This window comes from Syngnathus floridae, chromosome 6 (genome assembly GCF_059516105.1).
Source record: "Syngnathus floridae isolate MCC-2025c chromosome 6, RoL_Sflo_1.0, whole genome shotgun sequence".
Lineage (NCBI taxonomy): Eukaryota > Metazoa > Chordata > Actinopteri > Syngnathiformes > Syngnathidae > Syngnathus > Syngnathus floridae.
This window is the reverse complement of record NC_142418.1, coordinates 11,268,515-11,296,105: the sequence shown is the minus strand read 5'-3', so window position 1 is coordinate 11,296,105 and position 27,591 is coordinate 11,268,515. Positions and strand designations below refer to the sequence as shown.

The 27,591-nt window shown below is 39.9% G+C and overlaps 1 protein-coding gene and 1 long non-coding RNA gene across 6 annotated transcripts in view; one reads left to right on the top strand and one right to left on the bottom strand.

Annotated features, from left to right (window-relative positions):
- Positions 1–2,421: 2,421 nt before the first annotated feature.
- The window catches only part of pamr1b (peptidase domain containing associated with muscle regeneration 1b), a 68,818-nt gene continuing 43,648 nt past the window's right edge, over positions 2,422–27,591 (bottom strand). For 2 of the 4 annotated variants that reach the window (XM_088377946.1, XM_088377947.1), the window contains 13 exons: positions 16,955–17,131; positions 14,714–14,839; positions 14,111–14,225; positions 12,113–12,330; positions 10,653–10,760; positions 8,376–8,546; positions 8,090–8,281; positions 5,859–6,668; positions 5,607–5,783; positions 5,109–5,175; positions 4,781–5,010; positions 3,367–3,725; positions 2,422–3,293 (listed from right to left, as the gene is read on the bottom strand). In XM_088377946.1, coding sequence (XP_088234072.1) covers positions 2,730–3,293; positions 3,367–3,725; positions 4,781–5,010; positions 5,109–5,175; positions 5,607–5,783; positions 5,859–6,668; positions 8,090–8,281; positions 8,376–8,546; positions 10,653–10,760; positions 12,113–12,330; positions 14,111–14,225; positions 14,714–14,839; positions 16,955–17,084 — 3,267 coding nt within the window. In that variant the 5' untranslated portion in view covers positions 17,085–17,131 and the 3' untranslated portion in view covers positions 2,422–2,729. Of the gene's footprint in view, positions 3,294–3,366; positions 3,726–4,780; positions 5,011–5,108; positions 5,176–5,606; positions 5,784–5,858; positions 6,669–8,089; positions 8,282–8,375; positions 8,547–10,652; positions 10,761–12,112; positions 12,331–14,110; positions 14,226–14,713; positions 14,840–16,954; positions 17,132–25,587; positions 25,980–27,591 lie in introns of those variants that run through there. The other 2 variants (XM_088377944.1, XM_088377948.1) reach the window with 2 other exon arrangements.
- Positions 7,865–27,536, top strand: LOC148396524 (uncharacterized). 2 transcript variants are annotated; one of them, XR_015858942.1, is made up of 4 exons: positions 7,865–8,299; positions 8,391–8,570; positions 23,702–23,880; positions 25,492–27,536. It is a non-coding gene; the product is annotated as an uncharacterized LOC148396524 (long non-coding RNA). The 2 variants fall into 2 exon arrangements; XR_015858943.1 differs by lacking the exons at positions 23,702–23,880; positions 25,492–27,536 and adding an exon at positions 12,232–13,103 and having other exon boundaries at positions 7,866–8,299.

The window sequence follows — 27,591 nt, the reverse complement described above, 5'->3', positions numbered from 1 at the left end:
TTGGTGAAAGATGCAGCCTATACCTGATCTTCCTCCCTCTACCTCAGATGCGCGCGCTCATTTGCATCACATTGAAAGTTGACACAAACCCAGCCAAAAATAGTGACTGGTCGGGGTCGTTAAATAAAAGTTCCACACATCCATTTTAGGAGGTGTCATCAAATAGGCCACTGAAGAAAAATTGCTGATTCTTCCACAAACCTAAAGGGTTGCTCAGTGTTACACCTCTTTGTATGAGGTATCAAAAATGCTTGCGAATAGAAAAAAAATCACGAAATAGAAGATCTAGTAAAATAGATGGTTCTATTGTTAGCATTGTCAAAATAAGTTCTTTATAGATAGATTACTTCCTTTTACTGTCAGATAAAAATCTTCAACACAATTTCATTCTCTAATCTCTTTCATGTTCTCTTAACCCTTTTGTCCATTTTCAACGGAGTGTAATATGTCCCAGGTCACTTTTAACCTCTAAATTTCTTAATCTTTAGCACGATTTCCTTCTCTAATCTCTTTCATGTTGTTCTAACCTTTTTTTTTCCATTTTCAACGGAGTGCAATATGTCCCAGGTCACTTTTAACCTCGGCCAAGAATATCTCATAATAATTGTCTAGATCAATTTATGAACAACAGATCTTTTCAAAAATGAAAAACAGCCTGTGACATGAATAGAATTGAACGATTATTTGTAAAACTTGAACAACCAATGAAAGTATGTTTTTATGCAACACCTTGAAGAGGAAAGGCCATCCGTCCGATCGTCCATCCGTCCGTCCGTCAGTCCGTCCGTCCGTCCGTCCGTCCATCCATCCATCCATCCATCCATCCATCCATCCATCCATCCATCTATCCATCCATCCATCCATCCATCCATGCATCCATCCTTCTACCAGGCTTGGGTCGCAGGGGCAGCAGCTTCAGCAGGGAAGCCCAGACTTCCCTCTGCCAGCTAAGAGACATAGTCTTTCCAGCGTGTCCTGGGTCGTACCCAGGGTCTCTTGCCGATGGGATATGCCCAGCATACCTCCCCAGGGAGACGTCCAGGGGCCATCCTAATGAGACGCCTGAGCCATTTGATCCGGCTCCTCCTCATATGTGGAGGAGCAGCGGATGACCACCGAGAATGAGCCCCCGAGGAGCTTTTTAACCTTTCCAGTGACTTCAAAGTATTCTCCCCACTGATTCCCAACATCCCGAGTCGAGGTCAAAAGCACCCCAACTCCACTATACATGGTGACATCGGACGGTGGACCAGAATTTTTTTACTTTTGACTTTCAGGTCTCACTGTCATTGCCTACGTGAACATTGAAGTCACCCAGCAGAACAATGTCCCCAAAAGGAGAGCTCTGCAGCACCTCTTCCAAGGACTCCAAAAAGGCTGGATACTCTCAACTGCTGTTTGGTGCATAGAAACAAACAAGAGTCAGGACCCGTTCCCCCACCTGGAGGCGGAGGGAGGCTACCCTCTCATTCACCGGGGTGAACCTGAATGTGCAGACGCCTAGCCAGGGAGCAATAAGTATGTCCACACCTGCTCTGCGCCTCTCACCATGGACAGCTCCACATTGGAAGAGAGTCCAACGTCTTACGGGAAATTTGTCAACTGCCTTCATTTAGTTTTGATAACTCTCATCTGGACAACCTTAGTTTATGAAAGAAAATATTTGAACAGATGAGTGACAAAAGAAAAAAACTCAGTGGGTAGAGGCCATTAATCTTTCAATTATGAGTTTGAAAAAGCCATCAAGCCTTACAGTGTGTCATAGTGTGTGGTCAGTCCTAATACACATTTTTGTTTCTATGATAGTGATCTACAAGTTGTTCATGTATAACTTTATTAAAGTCGGTTTTGGGTTGCACAAGCAGATCGTCGGAATTTGTCAGAATAATCTACGTTTTGGAAGTATGGGCAGAAGCTGGACCACTTGGAGAAAAACAACACAAGCACAGAGATAAAATGCAAAGTCAACAAAGGGATTGTGAAGCAAATATCAATGTGAAGCAAATGTGCTAACCACAGACACCAAGATTACTGCCCAGTGTGCCACAAAACGGTAATATTTCTAAATAATGAAGGAGGGATATTTGTCCTTAAGGAAACATGCAGGTACCATGATGTGAAAGATATTGCATCCTTTTGCAATACACAAACTGTATAATAGAAGTGTGTCAGGTTGGAAGTAATTGATTTAATTTGAGCACAGAGCAGTGAAATGATATGTGAATAATATGCTCCGTTTATGATTGTGGAAATGGTGCTGCTCTGACCTGGATTCATTTGCTTCATAACACAGACGGTGTGCTTCACGGAGCAGTTTTTTTTTCCCCCCGACTCATAACTTCCATTTAATTCACTCATTTTATGAAGTGTGGATAGTTATATAAATACAGTACTCGTATGGCAGGTAACACAGAGAATCACTTTGAAAAGATTTTCCCTCTTTAATTAAAATATCCAGTTTTCTGTCTTTCAATGCAATATGTACATCACTTTCAGTCATATAAGTCAATAGAAAAGTTAGTACATGACAATATTCAGTACATACTAACATGTGCATATAATACATGACTTTGTCATTTAAAGTATGAAATTTTAGTCATTTTCAAGTCTATAAATACAGGCCGACGAATGAGATATCTTCTAATCAAAGACTGATCAAACATTTAATGTGCGAGCATCCCTTCATTTAGAGCACCGTGTTGTCCAGTGTAATAGACTACACAACATTTCTATTTCATACTTGTCTCTATCCAGACTTTGAAGTTTGCTACATGAGTGTAGACTGTATAGAGTTCAGGATCACACTCTCCTTGGTCATAGCCAAAACTTACGAGTCCCAGAAGTCTCCAAAGTCTCTTTCTTCCCTTTTGAGTAGGGCCGACAGAGGGATTCCCCTTGTTGTCGGTAAGTGCAGGGAGGATAAGGATTCCCCCGGTGTCAGAGGGACATATGTTAGAGGGTCCATAGTTGGGCTTCTGGCTAGCACACAGCATGTTGTCGGTAACACTGACCGGCACCCCATTACGAGCGTATTGCTGCTCGCATGGAACGATGTCAGCGAGGTGAACAAGGCCAACTCTCGCTTTTTCGTCAGCACCCAAACCTGAGTCAGCAAGGGGAGACCAGCCAGTCACGAGGCCTTGTCCAGACATCTCGTCCTCGCCCTGAATGTCTGACAGGCACAGGGGTTGCACTTTCTCTCCAATCTTTGCTTTGTCCAGTAACTTGATAACAGCTATGTCTGAGTCAAGAATATGGGGGTCGTAATTTGGGTGAATAACGACGGTGGCCACCTTTGGGAGCAAGAGTAAACGCAATTGTTATTGAAGAGCTTAATCTCAAAGCTACAAATAATGATGATCTTACCCTCAAGTGTTGGAGGCCTTTATTTTCCCTGTGATCGTCACGATAGTGTTTCCCTACCACCACCTTGATTTTAGCTGTATCCAGAGGATAAACCTTCCCCAGCTGTGTCACGCAATGGGCTGCAACCACAACACTCCGTTGGTTCACCAGAGCTCCACTGCACACCAGCTGCCAGTCGGAAGCCCGGACATGGTTACTGGCTCTTGCGCTCCCATCCTTTTTCACAGATCCACTGTGGCTCTTTGCCTTGGTCAACTTGGTTTCTGGACCATTGTTGGTGCGACGGTAGATGGCCACTAGCCAAGGCCAATGAGCCTCTCCAGGCCTCTCAAAGTCAAAGGTTGGATGCTTCCCACACACTGCCAAAGAGGAGGTGAGAGGATGAGAGAGGATAGAAAAAGAAGACCATGATGAAGAGGGAGGATAGGGGAAATGTGGTCATATTGAGGCAGGGTCCACACATTTTTATGTTGAACCTTCTTTCTGCTTCTTGAATACTTTTTACTAATCAAAGAACAGAGCATTGTTATTTTGAGACATGTTTACCCAAATACAAAATATCTCCGATTAAGACATTTTACGCATCACAATAACTCCGTGCATATCTTGGACTCAGGAAAGGAACCATGTACAAGACACAACACAGATTTTACGTATGAATCGCCATAATTCCTTGCATATCTTGAACTCAGGAAAGGAACCATATACAAGACACGGCACGCTTTCCTTCATCTGTGAAAAATGTTAGATGTTACTTGATAGTGCAATTGTTTGATTAATATTTATAATAGAAAAAAGTTTGGGGGGCATTAGATTCACTGTATTTTGGGATGTATTTCAGCTTTATTTCCCAATGAAAATATACAGCAGAAAATATAAAACTATAGTGACCTTCTAATTTATTTGTGCGGGATAAAACAGCAAATTTAACATCCACAATAAATTACATATGTCTTACATGTTAAAACTTAAATTTAAAAACACGTTCTACAAAACAGTTGAGCTGGCATCTAGTGTCTTTTTAAAGAATTGTTTGTTAATGTTAATGTAGTTAACCGTAGAAATTAAAGGATCAAACAATGATTGGTTAAAATATGTCTCATAATGTATAGCATGTACTAATAGTGTCAATGTCTTTTGTTTGTTTCTTGATCATGATCCTGGTCATTTCAATCAGATGTGTTGCAGCAGGGGGACATGAAAAACAGGCAGGTCAGAGGCCCTTGTGGAGAGTTTGGACATCCCTCGTCTAAATGTAGAAATGTTCTGTCTAACTTAACCCTATGGTATTAAGTAATTGAGAGCCGTTTAATGACAATGTTCAATATTCTACAAATATCAGTAATTATGTTTTAAGTGTTCCATGATGACCTAATAGTATTCCCACAACATTATGGACCTCTGCTGCCCTCACCTGGTGAACAAGATACATGGCGCCCGCTCCATTTGCCTGTCTTGAGGCAAGTACGGCGAGGGCTGCCACTATGGTGGTAGAAAGGAGAAATACAGTCATACTCGATGTGTGTGTAAAGGTGATGGAAACCAGGAGCCAACTGTGAATGTACTGGTGGCCCTTTGGTGGGGCCGTCAGACTGAATTTGTCGACCCACTGCAGTGGAGTACAGTTTGTGCACCGGTGTCTTTCTGAGGGCCAAAAAATAAGAGAGACACAACCAAAACGTTTCAGTGCATGTATTTTTCTTTTGATTGAAAACAATGAAACCAATATCAAAAACACAAACCTGAATGGTGTTTGAGGGGGTAGGATTCTTTGTCTGACCAGTTCTGAAACTTTGGGCTCCCGACATGCTGCAACAACCATGTACATGTCGGCACATAATGAATAAATAACTTGGACTTAATAAATTAGATTTCAAACAGTGATGTTCAATACATTATAGGCTTATAGATTAATTAATCAAGAAGCTTAACAAATAGACCTTTCCTAGATTTGCTGAATTATAGAACACACCACATCAATTATAGAACACAACTTTTTTCCAGAACATTGTCCAATTCTTGACTTCCTCTTCAAATGTGCTAAAATACGACTTAGGTTTAGGATATGAGAAATAATATTTGGACTTTTGAGTTCAAACTCAAAGTAGAAGAAAGTTCCACATGTAGAGCCATTAATTTTACATTAACTAAAAATCCTCAGTGCAACCGTAACAAAAATTCTACATTACCACAGACATGTTGGGTTGTGCACAGTAATGATGATAAAGCATAGTCCTTACCTCTAACACACAGGGGTTGTTTGCCACTCCATGTTCCATCTGGTTGACAGCGTCGCAGGGCATCTCCACTCAAAGCGTAGGAGTGGTTACAGAAGAACTCCACTGTCTCAGGCTTGGACCCTGGCATCATCACGTGATAACCATGATAGAGGCGAGGGGGAGGTGGGCAGCTCCACTCTGGAGAAGAGCACCTCAGGTTCAAGGGGAGTATGAGGGCATAGGGGAAACTTTTTCATAGACATTGTGTCTTACCATTGAAGCTCTGGTTTATGTCCTTCTCTTTTTCCTTCTCTTTTTGACGCATATCAAGTTCCTTTGGTTTCTCACTAGGAATCGTTTCCACTTTGTCCTCTTTATTTGTTGGGCTTTCCTTTCGTTTCTCACTTTCTTCATCTCCTGCCCTATACAGCGTATGCTGTGTAATATTGACTCTTGAGGGAATTATTTTCCTCTCTGGTAAAACTATTGTGTTGTTTTTCCTTAAGTCATCCGTATCATCCGTGACTGTGTTGTTCTTTGCCATTTCCTGCTTGGAGATCTCCAGTGTGTTTATTTCCTCTGAGACGACCGTCCGCAGCTTAGTGTCGTTGGGTCCAACTTTTCCAGTGTCTTTTTTTCCATTCACTTGCTCCTCTTTTTTTTCCTTCTCATCTTGTCCTTTGTCTTTTCTTGCCACGCCGTCAGTGATATCCAGCTCTGACTTTGGGGAATTACCGACGTCTTTCTTCCCAGGTTTTACTATTTCAGGTTCTTTATTCTCGTCTGTGTCCCGGCCATTGTCTGGGCCGACACTACCCACTTTATCTTCACCACTGCTAGTGGTTTTCTCCTGGCCATTATTTTTTTCCTCTTCACCACTTTTCTCTGGAATAGTACCAGTGTTTTTGTCTTCTGTTGTACTCCAGCGATCGCTTTCTTTTTTCATACCCGTGTTCTCCTGGCTTTTTTCTTTATCTTTGCTAATGATATCTTCCTCACTGTGTATTTCTTCTTTATCTTTTTCTGTACCTTTTACTGTCTCTTTTTCCTTGTCCTTTTCTGCTTCTGTGAGTGTGTTATTCACTGCAGACAAAGAATGTGTTAAGATTCATTAGTGAATTTTAGTTGGTCACCAACTGGTATGCATATACGTATATCGATGCATATGTATATATAGGCGGCACGGTGGAACACTGGTATCGAACCCGCACCCTCCTAACTGTGAGGCGGACGTGCTAGCCAGTGTGCCACCGAGCTGCAAAAAAGAACATGATTTTAAAAATAAATAAAATGTTTGTTTTTACCTTACCTTCAACATTATGCAGTATTGCTATATACAGTATATAGACCAGCACGCAGTTCTCCAACATTATGCAGCACTGTTAAGTTCACTATTACAGTCTGTGATAATTGTGATTTTGACAAATGATGAAATTTGGCAGTGTGAGCAATACAAAACTGTTCTGAACAGATCTTGGAAGCTGGGTGAATAAACGTTTTGTTTGTCACAATTAATCTTACAAAGCGTTCACTACATAATTTATGCTTAGCAGTCATCCAGTATCTTATGAGAGGTGATAATTTATGCTTAGCAGTCATCCAGTATCATATTAGAGGTGATCTTTTTCTTTTCATAAAGAAAAGGACTGCTTTTGATACCTTCTGAACCATTTTGGGGTTATCAGGCAAAACTTTTTACAGTATGTATTGATTTGTAGAGGTCAACTTTTATTTCAGCCAGAATACTAAAAATGCATTGTGCAAAGACTAGAGAACCCAGAAATTGTGTTTAACTAACCAGTCGAGGTTGAACCTTTGCAATTTTAATTTTGTTGCGTGATGTTGATTTTGTGTTTTATTAGGTAACACATAGTTTTTAGGTTTTGGTGAGGGTTTCACCTTTAAACAAAGTTTAAAGTAGTGTCCAAGTTACTTTGGCTTTTTACGACCAAAAATAGCCTTAGGGGCCTTACATTTTAAGAAATAAGGAAGTTGCATTGTTTGTTAAGTTGTCAAAACTCTAGAAAATACGTGATCATTTTCTTCCTTTCATGTTTCACAAAAAAGAACTCAGAGGAGGGTCTTAGATTTGACTCGCTCTGCAGAACAAAATGCTTGCACATGAGGAATTTCTGAAATTGTCACGCGCCTGCAGCACCTGTCACTCAGTAATCAGCATTTGACGTCATTCGTTTACAACCACACCCTTCCAATCAAGCTAACCACCCATACCTGTCACCCGCTCATCAGCCTTCCTACTTAAACCCCGCGATTCCACCACTTCCTTGTTTGTCTGTCCCGTGATGCCATTCGCTTTCTGACTCATGTTGCCGACCTTGTCCGTTCACTGACCTGTCTTTCCTTGCTTACCGCCCGTCCTGACCGATTGCCCGTTTACGATCTAGTTCTGATTGCACACTTGCTCTGTTATATAATATAATAACTCAAGGATGGATGGATGGATTTAGAAAAGAAAATTAAATATTCCAGTCACTTGGTCTGACCTTTGGTACAAATAGGATGAGTTCCACTCCAGGTGTTGTTCTGAAGGCAAGTTCTTTGCGAGACTCCACTGAGTTCATAGGGGTGATGGCAAAGGTATTGGAGAGCAATTAAAACATCATTGGGACCGAAAACCAAGAAGTGGTCCCCGTGTGTTGGCTTTGGTGGCAGAGGGCATACTCGTTCCACTGGAACTTGCAGACACAGAAAAGGTATACGTTAGATGAAAGTGTGTTCATTGATTTTATATCATTATTTGTCCATAATGAAGAAATAAAGCCAATTTACCACACTGTGGAGCAGGTGCACTCCAGGTGCCATCACTGAGGCAGATGGCAGCACGTAATCCCTGCAACTCAAACCCTGCATCACAGTGGAAAGTGATTTGTGCCCCTATGTGATGAAACACTCCCTGTGTGGATCCATGGGTGGGCACAGGCGGCCTGCGACATCCCACTACTGAGCAGAAATACAAAGTGCATGGTGAGTTCATTTCTAAACATGTTGTGCTTGTAAAGAAAATACTAGAGTGTACAGAGACTTATTTAAACAGGTCCCCTTAAGAATTGATTAAGTGTATCTCCCTGTTATAAAAGACTACATAAATACACCAATGTGTAACTGCTTCTGCTGCTTATTGGCCACAGTTTACATATGAAACTAATTAACACTGTGAGACTTAACTCAAGAATGGCGACACTTTGCAAGAAGCAAACCTAACAGCTGCTTATTGGCCACAGTTTACATATGAAACTAATTAACACTCTGAGACTTAACTCAAGAATGGCGGCACTTTGCAAGCAGCAAACCTCACAGACACGTTATTGAATTGTGCAAACAATTCACCGTGCAAATTGGAGCACCTGGCTTGTAAACACAGAAATAAATAGTTGCAATAAAAACGATTTTAGCCAAAGAGTTTCATGAGCAGAGTTGTAAAAGTTTATTTAATAAAGTGCTCCATTGATAAGGGAATATTTTAATGGAATATTATCTTTACAGCTCAGGTTTATCAAGGTTTTTATTTACTTTATCCAAACATTGTAGTTGTTCATGAGTGAAGAATTCTGCATCAGCAACTTATTAATTTAAGTTTGATCTGCCATTATCTTTTTGTTGGACCTGGTCAATGCCATTAGCTGTCGTTTTATAAACCAAAACCAAGGATGCATCCATATAATTATATATTCTATAGTATAATATAGTATTCTCCAACAGATCCAATTTCCAATCTTTCATTCACTGATGGAATCAAATGTTTTTGGGTAACCAGTGGTGTAGGAAAAATGTGCTAAATCTGCAGTTGGCTCCTTTTTAGGGTCACGGGTGGCTTTTAGATCTGAGGTTTGTCCACCACAGTTCAAGGGTGGAAAGCTTTCATTTTAAGTATGAAAGAATAAAACAGCTACTTACAGTATGTTTTCCCTGGCAGCATGTCAGATTAGCACATGCACGCTTCCAGCAGATCAGATTCACTATTAGTGCGATGAATTATCCTTAAGTCTTCTAAAAAAGTTCTATCTGATGACCTTGTGACAGAAATGTAATCTTTTTTTTAAGGGCGATAGTAATATTACTTGTTTCTGAAATAAAACGGACTGGCTGGAATTCCCAATGGAATGCAGAAGATGAACCATTTAGTCCTTTTATGGGAAAACTGCTTCAAGAATTGATGCAGACTTGTATTATCACTTATTTTATAGCAATAAATATGACCCTGAAAATGACACCACAACAGAACAGTTTTTAAAGGTTCTTCTGGGAGATGTGTAAAGTATAAAAACACAAGTTCCAGAGACCCATTAATGCAAGACCATGAAGGGCCGAAATGATTCTCGCCTCTCTGAGGGAACACAACTCACTTCTTCCACTGTGTTGGGGAAAAACTTAGTGCTATTAACAGAACAGACATATTATTGCATATTATTTTTAAATCTTAATTCCAGGACAGCTCATCTCCACCCAGCCCAAATTACAGTAAAAGTTGCCTCCTCTTTGAAAAGGATCACTTATTCCAATTCATACAGTCTTTTAATCATCGTCATGCTTAAGTGTCAAGAATTAATTTATAATTAATTACTTCAATTTATAATTGTCATACACAACAAACAAAGCAATGTAGAACAAGATGTGAACTAAAATATCAAAGGGAGATACTTTGCATGATACTCATGATAGATCACAGATTAGCAACTCCAACTGAGTCATTGCAGTTTATTTTTGCATTAAAAAAAAAGCCATTCTCAGACCAGAAAACACATTTGAGACATTCTTTTAGGGAGTGAAACATCAACATGTGCTGTAGGCATGGGTGAGGACCTCCTTGGCAACAGCATTGGTGGACAACAGTGATTGGAAACAATGTAGGAGTGGCATCTCTAGACAACATTTCATAACATCACAGCGGGGGGGGGGGGGGGGGGGGGTAGATACCAATATCAATTGACTAATGATGACTCATTTGACTAATGCAGGAATGAATGTCAACAGTAACAATACCCACCCAGCAACAGCTGAAAACAGATGTTGTTTTGGTTCACTTTTGTGACGTGTTTAAAGACTTACCATTTTCACATCTCTTGCCTGTATAGCCAGCCAGACAGACACAATGATATGTGTAAGAGCTGTCGAGGATACAAGTCCCGTCATGTAAGCAAGGAGAGGAGCTGCAAGCTGCCACGAAATAAATAGATCAGGGCATACACGTATTGTATTCATTTCAAGGAGAAACATGAAACTGCGATCACATTGGAAAGTCTGAAGTGGAAGGAAGGCAGGTATACTCGAAGCTGCCATCATTTCAGTGTCATTTTCACTTTCCATTTCTACATATGTGTGGCCATGTCGAGAAAGATAAAGATCTTTTTTATGACATGTGGCTTTACGGCTAGTGAATGTGTGTCTGATTGTGAGTAGAGTACATTAGACCACAAAAAATAAATGCTCTAACTTAAAGCTCCTGTCAACCCAACTGTGTCAGTCATTTTATTACTGCCATGTAAATTTAGATTAACCCTACCGTGCATTCTGTATGTCTCGTTATTTACAGGGTCTTTAACACCCTGGGAGACGTTGACGCAAACCAAAAACCTTTATGTGACTCTCTTAAAACAGGGAGACTAAGACAGAGCTTCCAGATGTCATAAATCAATGAAACATGTAGTATGGATGAGTTGTTACCAGGTAAAGTTTTAAGGGTTTGTACATTGTAAAACTGGGTGTGAGGCAATTATTTGGTAAATATGTTTTAAACTTTTCATGAAAGAACTGCGAACAAAGTATTTTGAAGAATATGCATTAAAGACAGAGCCTTTTGTTTGATATCATGGGAAAGACAGTCATTACACATTTCTAGTCCTACTTTGTGGAGGATGCTAAAGAGGTATTATGTCTTCAATGGCTGGCAGACCTTAGCATAGTCAATACCACCTCGCTGATTCTGATAACCACTGCAGTTTTGTGACTGTATGAGTATAAACATGGATCCACCACAAAGCCATTAAGGTGAGTTGCAAAATTGATGTTGCAAATACGATGATGTAAGAATGTTTTATTCTTCTGGGAGAAGTGAATAGTTGTTAGGCGTTGCTTTTTCGTATGGCTTTGTCCCATTATACTGGCTCACTGTATCAAAAGAAACTTGGGTGTGCAACAGTGAGCAGTATCTGGACTCAAAAAGCTTGAGTTACATCATGTGACGGTGAATTCTTCACATTGTCAACGAAACAATGAAACTGCCCAAACATGTGGAAAACTTTCAGGATCCGTCTGGGCTATATATAATTAGTTGACAATTGTCACAGATGAGATATAATTTCATCAAACGACATATCAATCACATTCGACAACCCGAAGTAGTTGCAGTGAAAAACTAGCTTGCTTATTTTGGCTCAATTCTGAACATTGAGCATGCCATTTAAAATGTGCTCCTCACAGCATTCTCCTTTAAATACGTCAACTATCAAGTTATTGCATGCTTATTGCACTGTTGCTTTAGTGGTAGGTAGATGCAAATGACGACATACCTGAACTCTCTTGGAATGTAGCAAAGAAGCCATCAAAATTCTTGTAACCATCAGACTCAAAATGAATGTGGAGACTGTTGCCAGAGCTGCGAATGGGAGCAGGTCTGTTGTTTCCACAGAACCGACCTATAACACGAGAGTTGATGCTGTCACCATCTCTGACCTCCACGAAGTCATAGCGACAAGATTGATGTACCTCCAAACTCAGCATCATAAACCTGTTGGCATGAAGACAGACATGAATAAAATAAGAAAACAAAATACCCAACACCTTAGCAACTGCTGTGATTACACTCTCCCGCTTTATGCAAGCACCTGTGCTATCTGGCAGAGCTCTACCAGCTGCCACCGCAGTTGTGACGCTTCACAGCGCTTAGAGGGAAAACAGGCAATGAATGACAATAATTGCTCTAACAGCTGCAGGAAGTGACTGGAACTGCTAATACATGCTTTGCTGACATGAAAGGTGAGTCAGACCTGTGTTCCGCTGTACTTGGCACAAAGCAGTTTTGGACATCATTTACAAGAATCTACCGTATTTTCCGCACAATAAGGCGCACTGGATTATATGGCGCACTTTCAATGAATGGCCCATTTTAAAATTTTGTCCATATATAAGGCGCACCGGATTATAAGGTGCACTTCAATGAATGGCCTATTTTAAAACTTTGTCCATATATAAGATATATACATTTGGCCCATGGGCCGGACTTTGGACATGCCTGCTGTAGTGGCGCAATATTGGTCCATTTTTAAGGTGCGCCTGATTATAAGGCGCACTGTCGGCTTTTGAGAAAATTGGAAGTTTTTAGGTGCGCCTTACGGTGCAGAAAAGACGGTACTTATTTTTGTTCTATTCTTGACACAACAGCCATGTGCTGCCATCATATTTCTTTATTGTGAAAAGAATTGAAGAGCCTTGCATTGGACTGTGGCTTTGAAAAGCTCAATAAACTTGATCACACGACGAGGATATGCATCACTGACACTCCTTTTGTGCCCATTTAATAAAAATAATGCACATATAATGCCTTTGCATTACTGACAATAATTATTGCTGATAAACCGCATGATGGGTCGAGCCTGGATAAACTTCTTAATTATGTCTGAACAGTGGCTGTAAAATGTCTATAAAACTTCAACCATGAAATGGTCGACCGTTTACAAACGCAAGTAGAATTTTAGTGCCATTTTGGAGACCAAAAACAAGAGATGTGAGCATGGTTTGCTCTCGTATGATATTGGAAGCAACCACCACTAGTGCTTATAATCCATTCATCCATTTTCTATATCGCTTCTTAGGGTCAAGGGTGAGCTGGATCCTATTGTCACTGATTTTGGGCGGAGGATAGGATTGGTCCAGTTGAAAAAAGAAAACAATTTTTATGTATATCTTAAAAAAGGAAGCCACATTGTATTTCCATTAATATAGTTTGATTAAGATAAAGTAAGTAAACTTCTGAAATCCGTGCACATCTCATTTAACGCAAAATTAGAAATGTTGACGGCAGTGTTTTGAATCAATTATGAACTTTTAGCATCCCACAAACTATTGTTTTCAGTCTCAAAGCTGTCCTTAACTGTTAAACCCGGCACAAACACGTGATTATGGAAGGGAAAAAGGTTTATGTAATGGAGAAAATGACACAACGGGAAGGGTATCACTCAGCCGGAAAGTTATTAGCGAAAAAAAAAGGCCTGTTGCATTTTCCAAAGCAGTTGGCTTGCCTTTATTAATGATGCATATTGTCCAAATATCTGAGCTGAACAGACATTTGATCTACTGCCAGCGCTTAATCGTTATTACAAATGGCCAATTCGGATTCTGAGGATGGCTATAATACCAGCGTAGGAGAAGTTTGGACTTGTACAGTCATTTTATTTCTTTTGATTTCACAAAGCCAATGTGTTAATAATGAATGCACAATCAATGCAACCTTGCACAGGAGGCAGAAGTTCAGATTGCGACATTATTGCAAGAAAATCGTACCGCCTTACCTGAGTTCTATTGTAAAGGGTTGGTCCACTTGTATGGTCCATTCACACCGAGCATTGTTGGGGTAGCTTTCCACAACTATGTGACCTTGACGTTTACGTATCACCCCACCACACTCTGTTGAATACAACAGAAAGAACTCATTGTATCAGAATGTGCTGTGCCTGTAACTTTTTACAAGCTTATAATGACATGTTGGTCTATAGGCTGCACGTTCATGTTATTTAGCTCGCAGTTCTATAAAGTGGTGTTACAAGATTCCAAAGTTTTCTAAAGAAAGACAAAATCATACAACAAACATCAGGACAGTTTTTACCTTTTAATGAAGAAAAAAAAATGGGCTATTGAGTAGGGCAACATCTTATACTCGTAAAGTTGTGGAGTCCAAATTTTAATTTAATTTTAATAGTTTAAAATCTATCCTGAATATCTGACTGTCTAGAAGCCCTCCTGGGTGTGGGCATTCATCCAAAAAGGGCATAGTCATCCCAGATGTACATAGATATATTCAGAGGAAAGGAAAAAGCATTTACTTCATCCCACAGAAATGTATATGTGTACATACAGTACAGTAATGTGTTCCTTAAGTAAATGATCTCACTCACTCATGCAGTCTCCACCAGACCATCCGGGACGACACTCGGCACAGTATTGGCCACGGATGAAAAAGTCATCTTTGGGACCCCAGGTCCCATTGTTGCACCGCTTACAGTTCTCAAAAATACTGCAACCTGGAAGAAACATAGTATGACTTTGACAGTACTATGGTATGCTAAACTGACTTCATTTGGGTATAACTGCTTCAAATACGGTGGGCGACCACGCATGTTTTTGGAAAATGGGAGGAAACCGGAGTACCCGGCGGAAACCCATGCAAGCACGGGAGAACATGCAAACTTCACACAGGAAGCCTAGAGCCGGAATCAAACCTGGTACTTCTGAATTGAGAGGGGAATGTACTAACCGGTATTAGATACATCTAAAATTTTACTCACATGCTAAACATTTGCCTAACAATGGTATCTCGAAGTCGGGTCACTCATCCCAGCACTATCTGCTTGTTCTGCCTGGCCCCCATTCTCGTAATTCAGAGTCACCCTATATACCCTCGATATATTTCCAATGAATGAACTCTGCTAAACCCATTACACTCATCTTTCACTTCAAATTAAAGCTGAAACATTTTTACCCCTTTTATTAGAAATGTGGTAAAACCCCACAATACTGTTTCCTGAAAAGACGGATTTTCACTTAAGTGGCTGCTGGGTCAATTGTGGGGGAGGATGGCAAAGTATGTCAGGTATGAATTTGAACAGCATATGCGGACTTATACATGGTAAATTATGACTTCACTGTACACAGTCCCTATGAGTACATTTAGTGAACACAAGGTTCTTGTATCCATCTTAATTCTCACCATCTGTTTTTCCTCTACAAAACACTTCCATTCCATGTACAAACATGACATTCTTCTGGAGGAAAACAACTTAAAAAAAAATGATTTAGCAGTAAACTCAGCATGTGTGCAGAAACGGCCAGTCATTGTCATGACAAATTATTTATCCTCCCTGTAAGACCAACGTAAAAACATTGAGTCTCATTAAACACTCTCAAGATGCATAAGAAATGTTGTGATGTGAGGTTGGCCTGCAAACAAATTAGATCCGACATAATTAAGTTGTTTTCCAGGTTTTCCATCACACTTATTTGTCTCCCTGCAGTATAAGGGCCAAAAGTGGCAGACAGCTCTTGGTGTCATGCCAAGAGCACAGCAGACACTATTGAAAGACTGAAAGCTGACTAAAATCAACATACCCTTGCAGTCTCTTATTTTCATGTCTAAAAACATGCCACTCATGTGTCAAACAGCACATAGATGGATGATGTATTAACTCGTCTGACTTTTTTTTTGTCTGCAGTATAAAATGTGGAGTAATCCACATTCTTCCAAAGAGTCAAATAGAAGTGTTGTGAAATTCTAAAACGTTGTTGCTGACTGTAGTTGTTTAAACTGTCCACCATATTACTATGTATATCATTATGCAGTTGTGGCCAGAGTTGATCATATGCCTTGCAAATATAGAGCAACTGAAATAGGACATTTATTATGCACTCATCAAACTCCGCTGACAATATCATGATATATTAAAACTTTTCAATGAGAGACTTGGCATGGCTGCTTCTTGCCTTTGATTGTGGCCCAGGTACTCTCTCCAATTATACATAAGTGACGTCTGAACTTTTTGTTCTTTGGGATGAATGGACACGAAATCTCACAAACACCTTCACAAAATTGTGTTGTAAGTCTATCCATAAGAATGGCAGCTTCCATTTTCAGTTCCTGTGGGAGTAGCAACCAGCTGTCTCAATTTGTTTTAATACTGTAGACTGGCTGTATGGCTCCTGACTAGACCACAGATGGGAAGGAGAGCTTTGTCTATTTGTTCAACGAGCCACAAGTCAGGAAAAAGCATTTCTTTTTTATATCAATAGGGAGGACAAATGAACGCTGTGCGCTAAAATTGTGATGGCTGTGGTTGCCAGACGAATAGACTTGGAAAATTAAAATCATTCATACAAACGTATAGTACATGTTTTTGGAATGAGGGAGGAAGCCGCAGAATTCTCAGAAAATACAAGCAATCACAGGGAAAACATGCAGTCTACACAATGACGTGTTTCTTTGAGTAAATATACTTAAATTTAAATTTGCTAACCTGATACTGGGGTAGGCACTGAGTTAACCAATAAATTCAATGTTTTGTTCCAATTCAATTCAACAAAATGCCCAAATACAACATTACAAATGTGTGCCAATTGCCTGGCAGCCACTGATCAAGTTGTACCTGGATGGAAGATGCAGGGGTCACACTCATTGATGGCGTTGCGGCAGCAGGGCACAGCGTAGCCCACCGATGTCCCCTGCAAGGGGCATTTGCAGCGGATCACGTCATACTCGCAGCAGCTCCTGCACATGACGTTCCACTCTGGGCCGGGGCAGTGGTCGGACAAATATCTGTAATCTAAATAAGAAAATAAAGTATTTTGTTTTAAACCACAAGAAAAATATCAACAAAAAGAGTGCGTCATGAGTACCAAAATAGACAAGACAATAAATGTCAACTGCGACATTTGCATGAGCAGACTTGACTTTAATGTCCTCAGAGGGCTGCTGTGTTTACAACTTTTGTGTTTATGTGAGCTGCTGCCTACTGGCGCTCTGGTTATTTCCTCAGCTTTGTGGCCTCAAGCTTCTCTTTGGAGTTCCCATGTTGTGTGTTTGCATGCTGTGTACGAAATCAAACATCAAGCAAAAGCTGCTGCAATATGAAAGTCACCATGACTGATAATTAAGACTGTTCTGGCTAGGTACTTTGAGCATTTTTGTGTGGTTGTGTCAAGGTTTTTGTTGAATTTGGGAAACAGATAGGATAATGTCCTTGTAGCCGAAGGACAATTAACAGATGCAGCACTTTACACTTGGCAAAGGTGTTCTTCCAACAGTTAGCTCATCATTATAGTCCACGTCATTTGTACATTAAAAGCAGACAAAGTCCCTTCAAATGCTATTAATGCTTCCTAATTTAATCAAACTGTTGAAACACAAAACGGCATGTTTTTATTTTAATAACTTGAAGCATATCAACTGGAAAGACAAGACTTTATACAGTGCTTAGACTAGGTTCTTTTAAAATTCACACTATTACAACAAATATTACAAAGTGTAAAATGTTCCACTATTTTTCTTCCACAACTGATGGTACTATAAATCAATCAATCAACTGCAATTGGGGCAGTGTATTTCCAGTAGGTTAATATCACTGCAGGTTTTCAAATGGCAGATTTCATGCCTCATTAAACTGCTTGCAGGCTTTACGCTTTTATGTTATCTTGCCCGTTGTTGAAGTCATTTCTTTATTTGACGACGTGGGTTGGGTTGAATTTGTGCATTAACCTTGAAAGCTCCACCAGTATTTTACTACATCTGTCTGCGGTCTCAAGAATAGAAGATTAATGTCTCCAGTCTTCACACACACATGCACACTATTCAAGCTGTCATACCAACCACTAGTTGCAGGTTGTTGTTGCCGCAACAAATATAAACTCACAGTCTCATCAATTTTGTTTTTGTATCCTGCTGTACTTGTGTTGTCTCATCAGATCCTCTGTCTCCCTCTGACCAAAAATCTACTCTTACACTTTATGTCTAGATGGTCATCTTTTGGGGATTTCCATCTTGGAACCACAAGCATGCACAGTGAGGACGAACAAGTCGTGTTTATAGAAAAGTTGGCGAGAAAAACAAAATCGCATTCAACACAACTAAATGCTTTTTTTTTTTTTTTGGACCATTTAAAACAGCACATTTGCACACTTCCCTTGAGTCATGATTTAAACCAAACGTGACCATATAAGTGATGTATCGAGGCATTATTTGACTACAATCTGTGTAGTCATTAACGCTCATCTGCTTGCACTCAAAACAGAAAAATGGTCACGACAAAGTGCACTTCAGATCACTGATGTTTTATCAGTAATATGGACCAGAATATATCATTTGTGCACCTTGCATAAAAAGCATCGCCAAGCAAGTTACTAGCTAACTTCACTATTGTACACTGTTCACTATGACATTTGACTAGTGGCAATGGCTCCCAACACAGTATGAAAATCGTGTTTAAAAGGTGCGATGGCTGCCATATGGGGATTGAGAGGTTACAGACACCATCTCTTCTCATGAGACCAATTTACGTCCTTCATACGTAAAGGTCACTTAGGTCCATGAGAGTCGAAAACTTGAGTTATCGGACAGAAACATGAAAAGGACCGAGCCTGGTAATGTCATTAGACGGAATGGTGCTATGTCCCGAGGGAGCTGACCCCACTGTGGCCTTCAACCCACTCAGGTATCCCTGTCAGGTTGAGAATGTGAATCATTGTTATCCTTTATGATATTTTTAGGGGATGAGGTTGTTAGCAGGTTTACACAGAAAGAAAATATTTACATTTCTATTCAAGATTGTTGAGAAGGACAGAATTATGTTTTATTTTTCATATATTTTTAAATGTGTATGAAAAAGCAAATCAAGGAATTGATTTCATTTAAGCATTGCACCCTCCCCAGAATACAAATGGGAGATTTGTCATAAATCAAAATGTAGTCTGCTACTGACTGGCACAAACTAATACAATTCAATTTTAGTCGTGTTTGTATTTCTTTCTTTTTGCCATTTGGTTTGCAACTGAAACATTCTCCCCACCCCCCAAGGCAAATGACTTTTCCTTTCCATGTAATCCCAACGTCTTACGTCATTCTACACGAACCAGAAAGTATTCTGCTAACTGAAATGGGAAAAGACAAACAAACTAAAACTCATTTCAACATTGATGGGTGTGCCTGTGTTCAACTGACTCTGATTCTAATTGTGCAATGGAATGATCAGAATTAATAAAATGACCACAAAAAGGGGAAAGATGTCTTCTGTGTTCCATCCTACAAGATTTTTTCTGCCTCCATCTAATTTCTGAACTGATCAAGCAATCAGAATAATTTCTCTCACAAGCACTTGGGTATCTCCCCCCCAAAAAATAATGTTTTATCTGTGTGGCACAAGGGAACAACCTTTTTTCATAAGAAATAGTGTCTCAGGCCTCATAAGGTTCACTTTGTTTCCTTCATGAGGTTAACAAAAACACAAGCAGCGGCGTTTGGGTGTTTGTACTACTTGGTGGCCAGATTCAAACTGCTGACCTTTACTTCTCAATATATTATTTTTAAAATGTCCTTTGAGCATTACAAATTTTGTTAGAAATGAGGGGTGGGGCAAGCGAGAGGAGAGGCCCACTTTAGTTGCATTTCCGGATGAAAAACATTATGAGATATTTTCAATGTTTCTCTTAATGAACAGTTTTATATGATATGATATATACCAGGGGTCACCAACCTTTCTTAAACCGAGAGCTACTTCCTGGGTACTGATTAAGGCAAAAGGGCTACCAGTTTGACATACACTTCTGAAATAGCCAATTTTCTCAATTCGGCTTTCACTGTGTTATTATTGTCATTTGCAGTTAACATGTAAGTGTGATTTTAACAAGAATAGCAGAAATACAGTCAAACCTTGGTTTTTGACCACAATCCGTTTCAGAAGGCGGTTCGAGAAGCGAATCGGTCGAATTCCGAATCTATTTTTCCCATTACAAATAATGGAAACATTTTTAATCCGTTTCAAGACAAAAAACCCGCGTCTTTTTTAAGCATTTTTTCATTTGCGCATATTTGTCTGATCGCTCAAATGCAGCGCACCGCCGAACGCGCAACCGTAGCGCGTCGCCCACCGCGCAACTGCACCACGACGATCGCATTATTGTGACAGAGCCGTCGCTGAAATTTAGAAAATATTTTTAAAGTCCTGATGTACGTAGTTTCCAAAATTGAAGTGGACCTAAGTGCGCAGGGAGCTTAATTTTGTCCGATCGCGCAGCTGCAGCGCACCACCGAACGCGCAACAGTAGCGCATCGCCGACCGCGCAACTGCACCGCGCTGGTCGCATTATTGTGACAGAGCCGTGGCTAGAATTTAGAAAATATTTTTAAAGTCCTGATGTACTTTCCAAAATTTAAGTGGACCTCAGTGCGCAGGGAGCTTAATTTGGTCCGATCGCGCAACCACAGCGCGCCGGGTGCTCACTGTCGCATTGCTTTAAGAGCGTCTTTGTGTTTTAGGATGGCTTTACTGCTCTCACTTGCTTTCTTTGGAGGCATGATTAGGGGTTAATACAATTCTAAAAGTAACGAAAATACAATAACAACGGAGTCAGTCGGCATCCGGGCGGCGCGGTCGGGTTTTCTCGGTTCCTCCCGGCTCATCTCGCGAGGTTCGACCTCCGAATTTTGTTGGACAACCGAAGCCAAAAAATCTCGAATTTTTTTGTTCGAATTCCGATTTGTTCAAGAACCAGGACATTCGAAAACTGAGGTTCGACTGTAAAATAAATAGATGCAGCTCACTGACAAGTGCCGCTATTTGAGCTAATTTTGGAATAGTCCTGCGGGCGACTCATGCGGTCCTCACGGGCGACCTGGTGCCCGCGGGCACCGTGTTGGTGACCCCTGATATATACGATAGTGTTCTATAGTCAAAGGTACTTCTTTCACTGCCTTGTAAAAACACACGTGTGGTGTGGTGTGAGCTATCCAGGTCGGCAACTAAACCTGCCTAGAAACAATTGCACAAGGACTTTTTACACAGTTATGGTTGTGCAAGGATTTTCCTGTGTGCATATAATTGGATTGTTGATTGAGCACTTCTTTAAAAATCAGTATTATTTTTGGTTATTTGAAAGAAAACACCATAAAAAATTATATTACCATCTAAATTTTCCTGACAGCTATTTGCAATGTATTAAGAGGCAGCAACTGAGTTGCATGCCTGAGGCTATTGTACTGCAATTAATGTCAGACAACTCGACATGCTGTCATTTGTGTGTGTGCGGAGGGGGGGTGGGGGATTCTACTAACTGGAGAGAGATTCCACCCTGGTATTTGGCAAACATTGAAACTGTCACTTCTTTTGTTGTTTCATGTTTTTAGGGATGGATTAATTCGTTATAACCACTGTGCCTCATGTATTCCAAATTCAGAGTTAGTTGTGAGACAATGGGAACCAAGCTCCAGGATAGTATACCTCAGCTCCCATAAATACATTCAAATCATTGGTCTGTGTATTTTATTCATGGTCAAATGCATTATTTGATTTTTGTCTTCATTTAAAATGTATTATTAGACCATCTGCACTTGAGAGTGACAACAGTGGTGGTACTTGATTACAAAACCAAAGCAGTTTGAGTCTAAAACTCCAAAGTTTCTATGAGCTCTACTAGTTTCCATGTAAAAAAAAAAAAAACCATGGTACTGAAAAGTAAAGAACGTGGTGAGCAAAGTCGCCCTTTATACTCACAGGTAATCGTAATGAGAACATGAGGTATAGAAACTCAATGGATTTATGACAGAAGAACCAGTTGTAGAGGAAAGCAGAAATGAGATCATGAAGTCTAGGGACCAATGTTTTAGGGGGTTCAGTATCTCTTGTCTCCTCCGAGACAAATGGAAAGTAATATTTACCCACAGTAAAATTGTGTTATTTTGGGATACACATTATATTATTTTACTTAATGACCCATCACTATTCCTTTTCATGGCAGAGATGTTTATTACTAGTCAGTCACTTCTCACTGAATTTATTTGTTAAATTGCACAATTTCTGAGGGCACAATTGATTTGTGGTTCTGGCATTCCTGTGCTGAGTTTGCAGGTTCTCCTTGTGCTTGCATTGGTTTGCTCCCGTTAGTCTGGCCTTTGTTTTCTTAACTTTTGAGGACAAACATAAATATTTACAGCAAAACTAAAGCAATCTGCCTCACCATTGCAATACTTTTTGAGGGGAGTGTAGTTCAAGTGCTACTAGAATCACAGTAGTCATTATGGTAGTTTCCAATTTGACTAGAATATAAAGTGCGTGTTGCTGCGGCTTTTGGAAATGGGAAGTGGTGTTTGCTTTTTTTTCCTCCAGATGTGGAAGACTCTTTACAAGCACATGAAAAAAAGTCATACGGTAGAAATAACACTCATTGTCACACTCTACATCGCCTGGTGGAGACCTCCATGTGCCCAAAATAAAAGCAGTTAGCATCTGTAACTCAGCTGCGCACTTTTGATGTCAATGCAGACGATGACATCATTGCTGACACAGCCATGGAAGCGGTCATGGAAATTACAATCTTGGATGGATCTATGGGTCATTAGTTTGACCCCCATTGCAGTCAGTCTACGTAGATTTAGTGTTAAAAACATTAGGAACCCTGACCTTTGTTGTCAACAAAAATACTGTTTGATTGTTTTTGTTATTTAAAAATACAGTCTCGTCAAACTCAAAATCAAATTATGTAAATGACATGATCTTGAGGCTACAGTATTTTTATCTTATTGTATTAAGTAAAGCAACTACATTTGTCCCTCCTTTTCCTTGCTTCACTCCTTGATCATACTGCCGTGATTTTCTACTTTAAAAGACTAATGTGGATTGAGAACATGGTGCGGATTTTGAATTTAATCCTCCCAAAGAGTCAATCCCATGGCAAGGGAGGAGTTTGTCTGTACTCTTTGGCTTTCACGTCACATGACATTCAGGGAAAGATAGGTGCATCAAGAGTTACAGCTATTTGCATATTTCAATGTTGATACCTGAATGTTATCAGAAATGCATATCCGTGGCATTTGCAATTGACATTTTCTTGCTCCCCGCTTGAATTAATTTGAATACCACTGCGTCCTCCTAGTTTGCATGGAAACATGGAAAATGACCCCTATGTAATACTCGATATAATAAAAGTTAAGTGTTAACTCGCTCAGCCAAAATACTGACATCATATACAGTACTACTTCAGAAAATGTAATCACACACATAAAACATCATTAGATATTGATGTATTATTCAAGTAAGTGTTTTCACATCAGATTTTAATCTGTTGGGAATCTTTTCAATGTATCATCACTACCTGGCTAAACATCCATCCATCCATTTTCTACACAGCACCTCCTGCTCAGGATCATGGGGAGTGGAAGCCACCTGCCATTGGGTGGAGGCAGATGACATCCTCGACTGGTTGACAGTCAATCACAGGGTAGAGTGGAGACGAGCAATCATTCACACTCGCAATCACATCATCAGGGGACAGAACGAAGGCTGCGGCTGCTGTACATGGATGCCAGGTGAGTGAAACATAATTACATCATCAGTGGCACTTATGCTCTTGCCTAGCAAAAAGACTGATGAAAACATATTTTATAAAAATACGTTGGACGAATGCACACCAATCTATTTCGTTCACCATTAAAAGCAGAGAAACATATATAGGAGAATTTTGGCTTCTAGTTAGTACCCAGGTGGATATCTGCTTACACATTCAAATTCTGATGCTAAGCACTAATTACGCTTGTGTTTTGTTTCATGATGAATCAAACGGAAACTGCTTTTAATTGGGCTACCTCTTATTATATGGCAACGAGTATTTTTTTATTCACTTAATTTCATAATTGGTTTCTTAATTTGCAATGAAAATGTTTGTACACATTTTATTTTCTTCAGTTACATATATATTGTCATGCATCACAATGTCGTCATCACAACAAACTAAGAATTATTTGTGATTTGCATCCTTGTCGAGAATAGAGAATTTATTCCAAGCAAAAAATATTGCAAAACTGTCATGTCAATTAAATGACATTGGAGTTATTTTACACAGAGTAAAAATACACACAATTAAACTATTTCCTCAAGGCAAAAACTTAACCATGACGTACTGTGGAAAGTTTTGAGTGTGCGTATGTACAAGTGTACAGTTGCCTTTGCATAGTCTCTCCACAGCAGCTGCCTGGTATTTTGAGGTCATTGTGATTTAGCTATCATGGAACAAGAAAACTCTCCGGGGAACATTGTGGGTAGTGCAGATCTGAGTGTGGCCGCTCATCCTGTACATTGCTTCAATGAACTTCCTCGACTCAAAAACCCACTAATGAAATATATTATCCAATTTGATGCGCATAAATTACAATTTACAGCAGTAATGCGGCCTGGGATTGACTTCTCTGTTATACAACACAATATTGAGCCTAAACGCAAGTAATTGTCAATGTTAATTTATCTGTTTTAGCTCTGTTAATCCTGACAAATGACAATTTCAGATAAAGGACACATTGCTATGCAGAGACATGAGCAATCATCAGATAGTTACACAAGATTACGCAACAGTCTTCAAGAGTGACTCAGCTGACAATGAGGGAATTCATCAAATCACTGCCAGTCAACACAGACGAGTTCGCTGGCCAACATGACTTTATTGTGTTTTGACTACTTGGAAATTTGTAAAGTGGAGTCGGAGGGCAGCGGAGACATTGACGCACGCATCACTGCAGTTAGCACGATCGATTCAAACTTGCTGTATCCTGTTGAAGTCATCAAGGGTGAATACGCAGAGACTATTTTAAGTGCTACATCTCCAGTGACCACTTTGACATTAAAAGAGAAATTGTTGCACAAACAAGGCAGTGTACCAAGTCTGAACAGTGCTATTAGGATGGAAGCTACCTAAAGGAATGTGCCGTAACAGCACTTTTTTGTTTTATTATGTAACACCAGATAAACAACCTCACACAATCAAAAATGCACTTTTTTCTATACTGCACATAAAGATATCAAGGATCATACCTCACTCTGTATGTCATCTTTGCAAAGACAATAGATAAAAAACTATTCACCTCTATTAACAAACATGCCATGCATCTTTCAGAAGACTTTGATTTTTTGCTTATTTGTGATTAAAGGATTTAAAGAAAGACTGGATCGAGACAAAGATGTTGGCTTATTGAGAAGAAAATATCCACAACAGAGAGAAAGGGGAGAATTATAAGTCAACTTACTGTTGGGCCAGGAGCTCCCCTGAGGTACGAAGATAAAGATGAGGAGGTAAATGAGAAGGAACCAGCCTGCCCTCCCACTGATAATTGCACTGGTCCCGGGGATTGCGTGGAAGCCCCCATCGGCTTGCCCCAGCTGCGGTCTGGGTTCTACAGACAGCATGCTGCAGTCTGGGACTCTGTTTACTTTCTGAACTCAGCTGACATCACCATCTCAAACTCTTTCAATGCTTCCTGCCCCCACCTTCTAATTCTCCCTCTCTCTCTCTCTCGCTCTCTCTCTCTGTCTGTCTCGCTCTCTCATTATCTTTGGCTTCAAGTTACAGTCCACTCTCCTAAAGTTCTGCCTTAAACTCTACTCCTTCCACATGGAGGACCACAAGCATTACTCTTAAATGAAGGCAGGCTTTTATGCTTAACCCATTGTGTCTGTCCTTCTCTTGCTCACACACATACAATGAGGCTCGGCACATGCATGGTTGTACAATGTGAAACAAATGATGTGATGGAATTCACGTCTGGTGGACTACTCAAGTATTCTGAAAAAAAGTCTGTTAAGTTTCACATTGATCTGATCCTTAAAGCGGGGGTAAGGGTGCAGCATGTTTCACAAAATAATATTTAGGTAACAATTTTCACAATATACAAGCACCTATACATTGAAACGTACTGACTCTGCTGAGGTTAATATTATCTAATGAAAAAGTGTAAAGGATTGAACTGGCATCATGATTGACATCATTCAAGACAACAGTAAAGATATAGGTACTATGATGGTATTGCATCCTGGCAAAAACTCCACCCGCCACCACTGATTCATAAACTACTTATCCTCACTAGGGTCATGTGGGTGCTGGAGCCTATCCAAGCGGGCTTAAGGTGAAATGGGAGCGCACACCCTGGAATGCTGATATTTGTTTAGGAAAATTCAATTTATTAGCTCCTTTAAGGTCTTGGAAGATTATGCTTTGTTTATAATTGTCTTTCTCTGAGGTCATCATTTGAGCCAGCGATGTCATGAAAGCACGCCCATGATTGCTACTGACAAGGCCCTGGTGGGTTTAATCAACCTTTTTGGCGGCAGGCCCAATTATCTGAAGGGAAAGCGGTTGGAAATGAATTGTACTGACTGATTACACTGTATGTGTGTTTTGGCCAGTAGCTGTAAATTGAGTGTAATGAAACGACACTAATGTGAGACAATTATTTATGTGATGCTATAGGAATATCTTAGGGACATTTTGTCTAATTGATGGCTTGGTCTTCTACACTGCTTTTGTTTGTTTGTGCTAGTGTTTTCATACAAAGAGCATTTGTTTGGTCGGAGTTTAGATTTGGTTGTATGACAATTAGGGCAATGCTTTGATGTCTTTCTACAATGATTCAGCAGAGGGTCTCTATATCATTTCACAGCCATTATTGAATCTTCTGTTTTAGAAGCAGATATTTTGACGTTTATTTAGACGTTTATGTTGCTCTCAGTTTGGAGTAATGGCCAAGGTAAAACATTTTTTTCCACAAAGCTCACAAATGTCATCAAAGCACTGTATTTACATTTGACTTTGTAAATAGCCTGATTCACAGTTAATTTAGCCACTAAAACTTTTTTTATGTTATTTTTTAAAAATAACATCATCTGCTTTTCTTAAACCACTTCTTCCCGGCGACCCACCTGAGATCATCTGCTCCAAACAAGAAATTCATATTTCAAGTTGGTACTTTGTTCAAATCAATCGTGATCTCTCAGGTGACACTGCAGTAAAACCTAACATTATTGTGTAAAACATGGGTCTTCAACCCTGGTCCTCAGGGTCCGGTTAACCGAATGTTTTCGATGTCCCCCTGCTGCATCAAAGGTCGATCTTTCAGCAGTGTGAGAGCCTCCATATTTTTCCAAACAAAAAGTGTACAATTATCGATTCATTTTTGTGTCACTGAAAATAAAAACTGTTCCTATCTGACTTCTATGTAAACATTTGGTGTAATATTTGGTGGAACGAATACAAC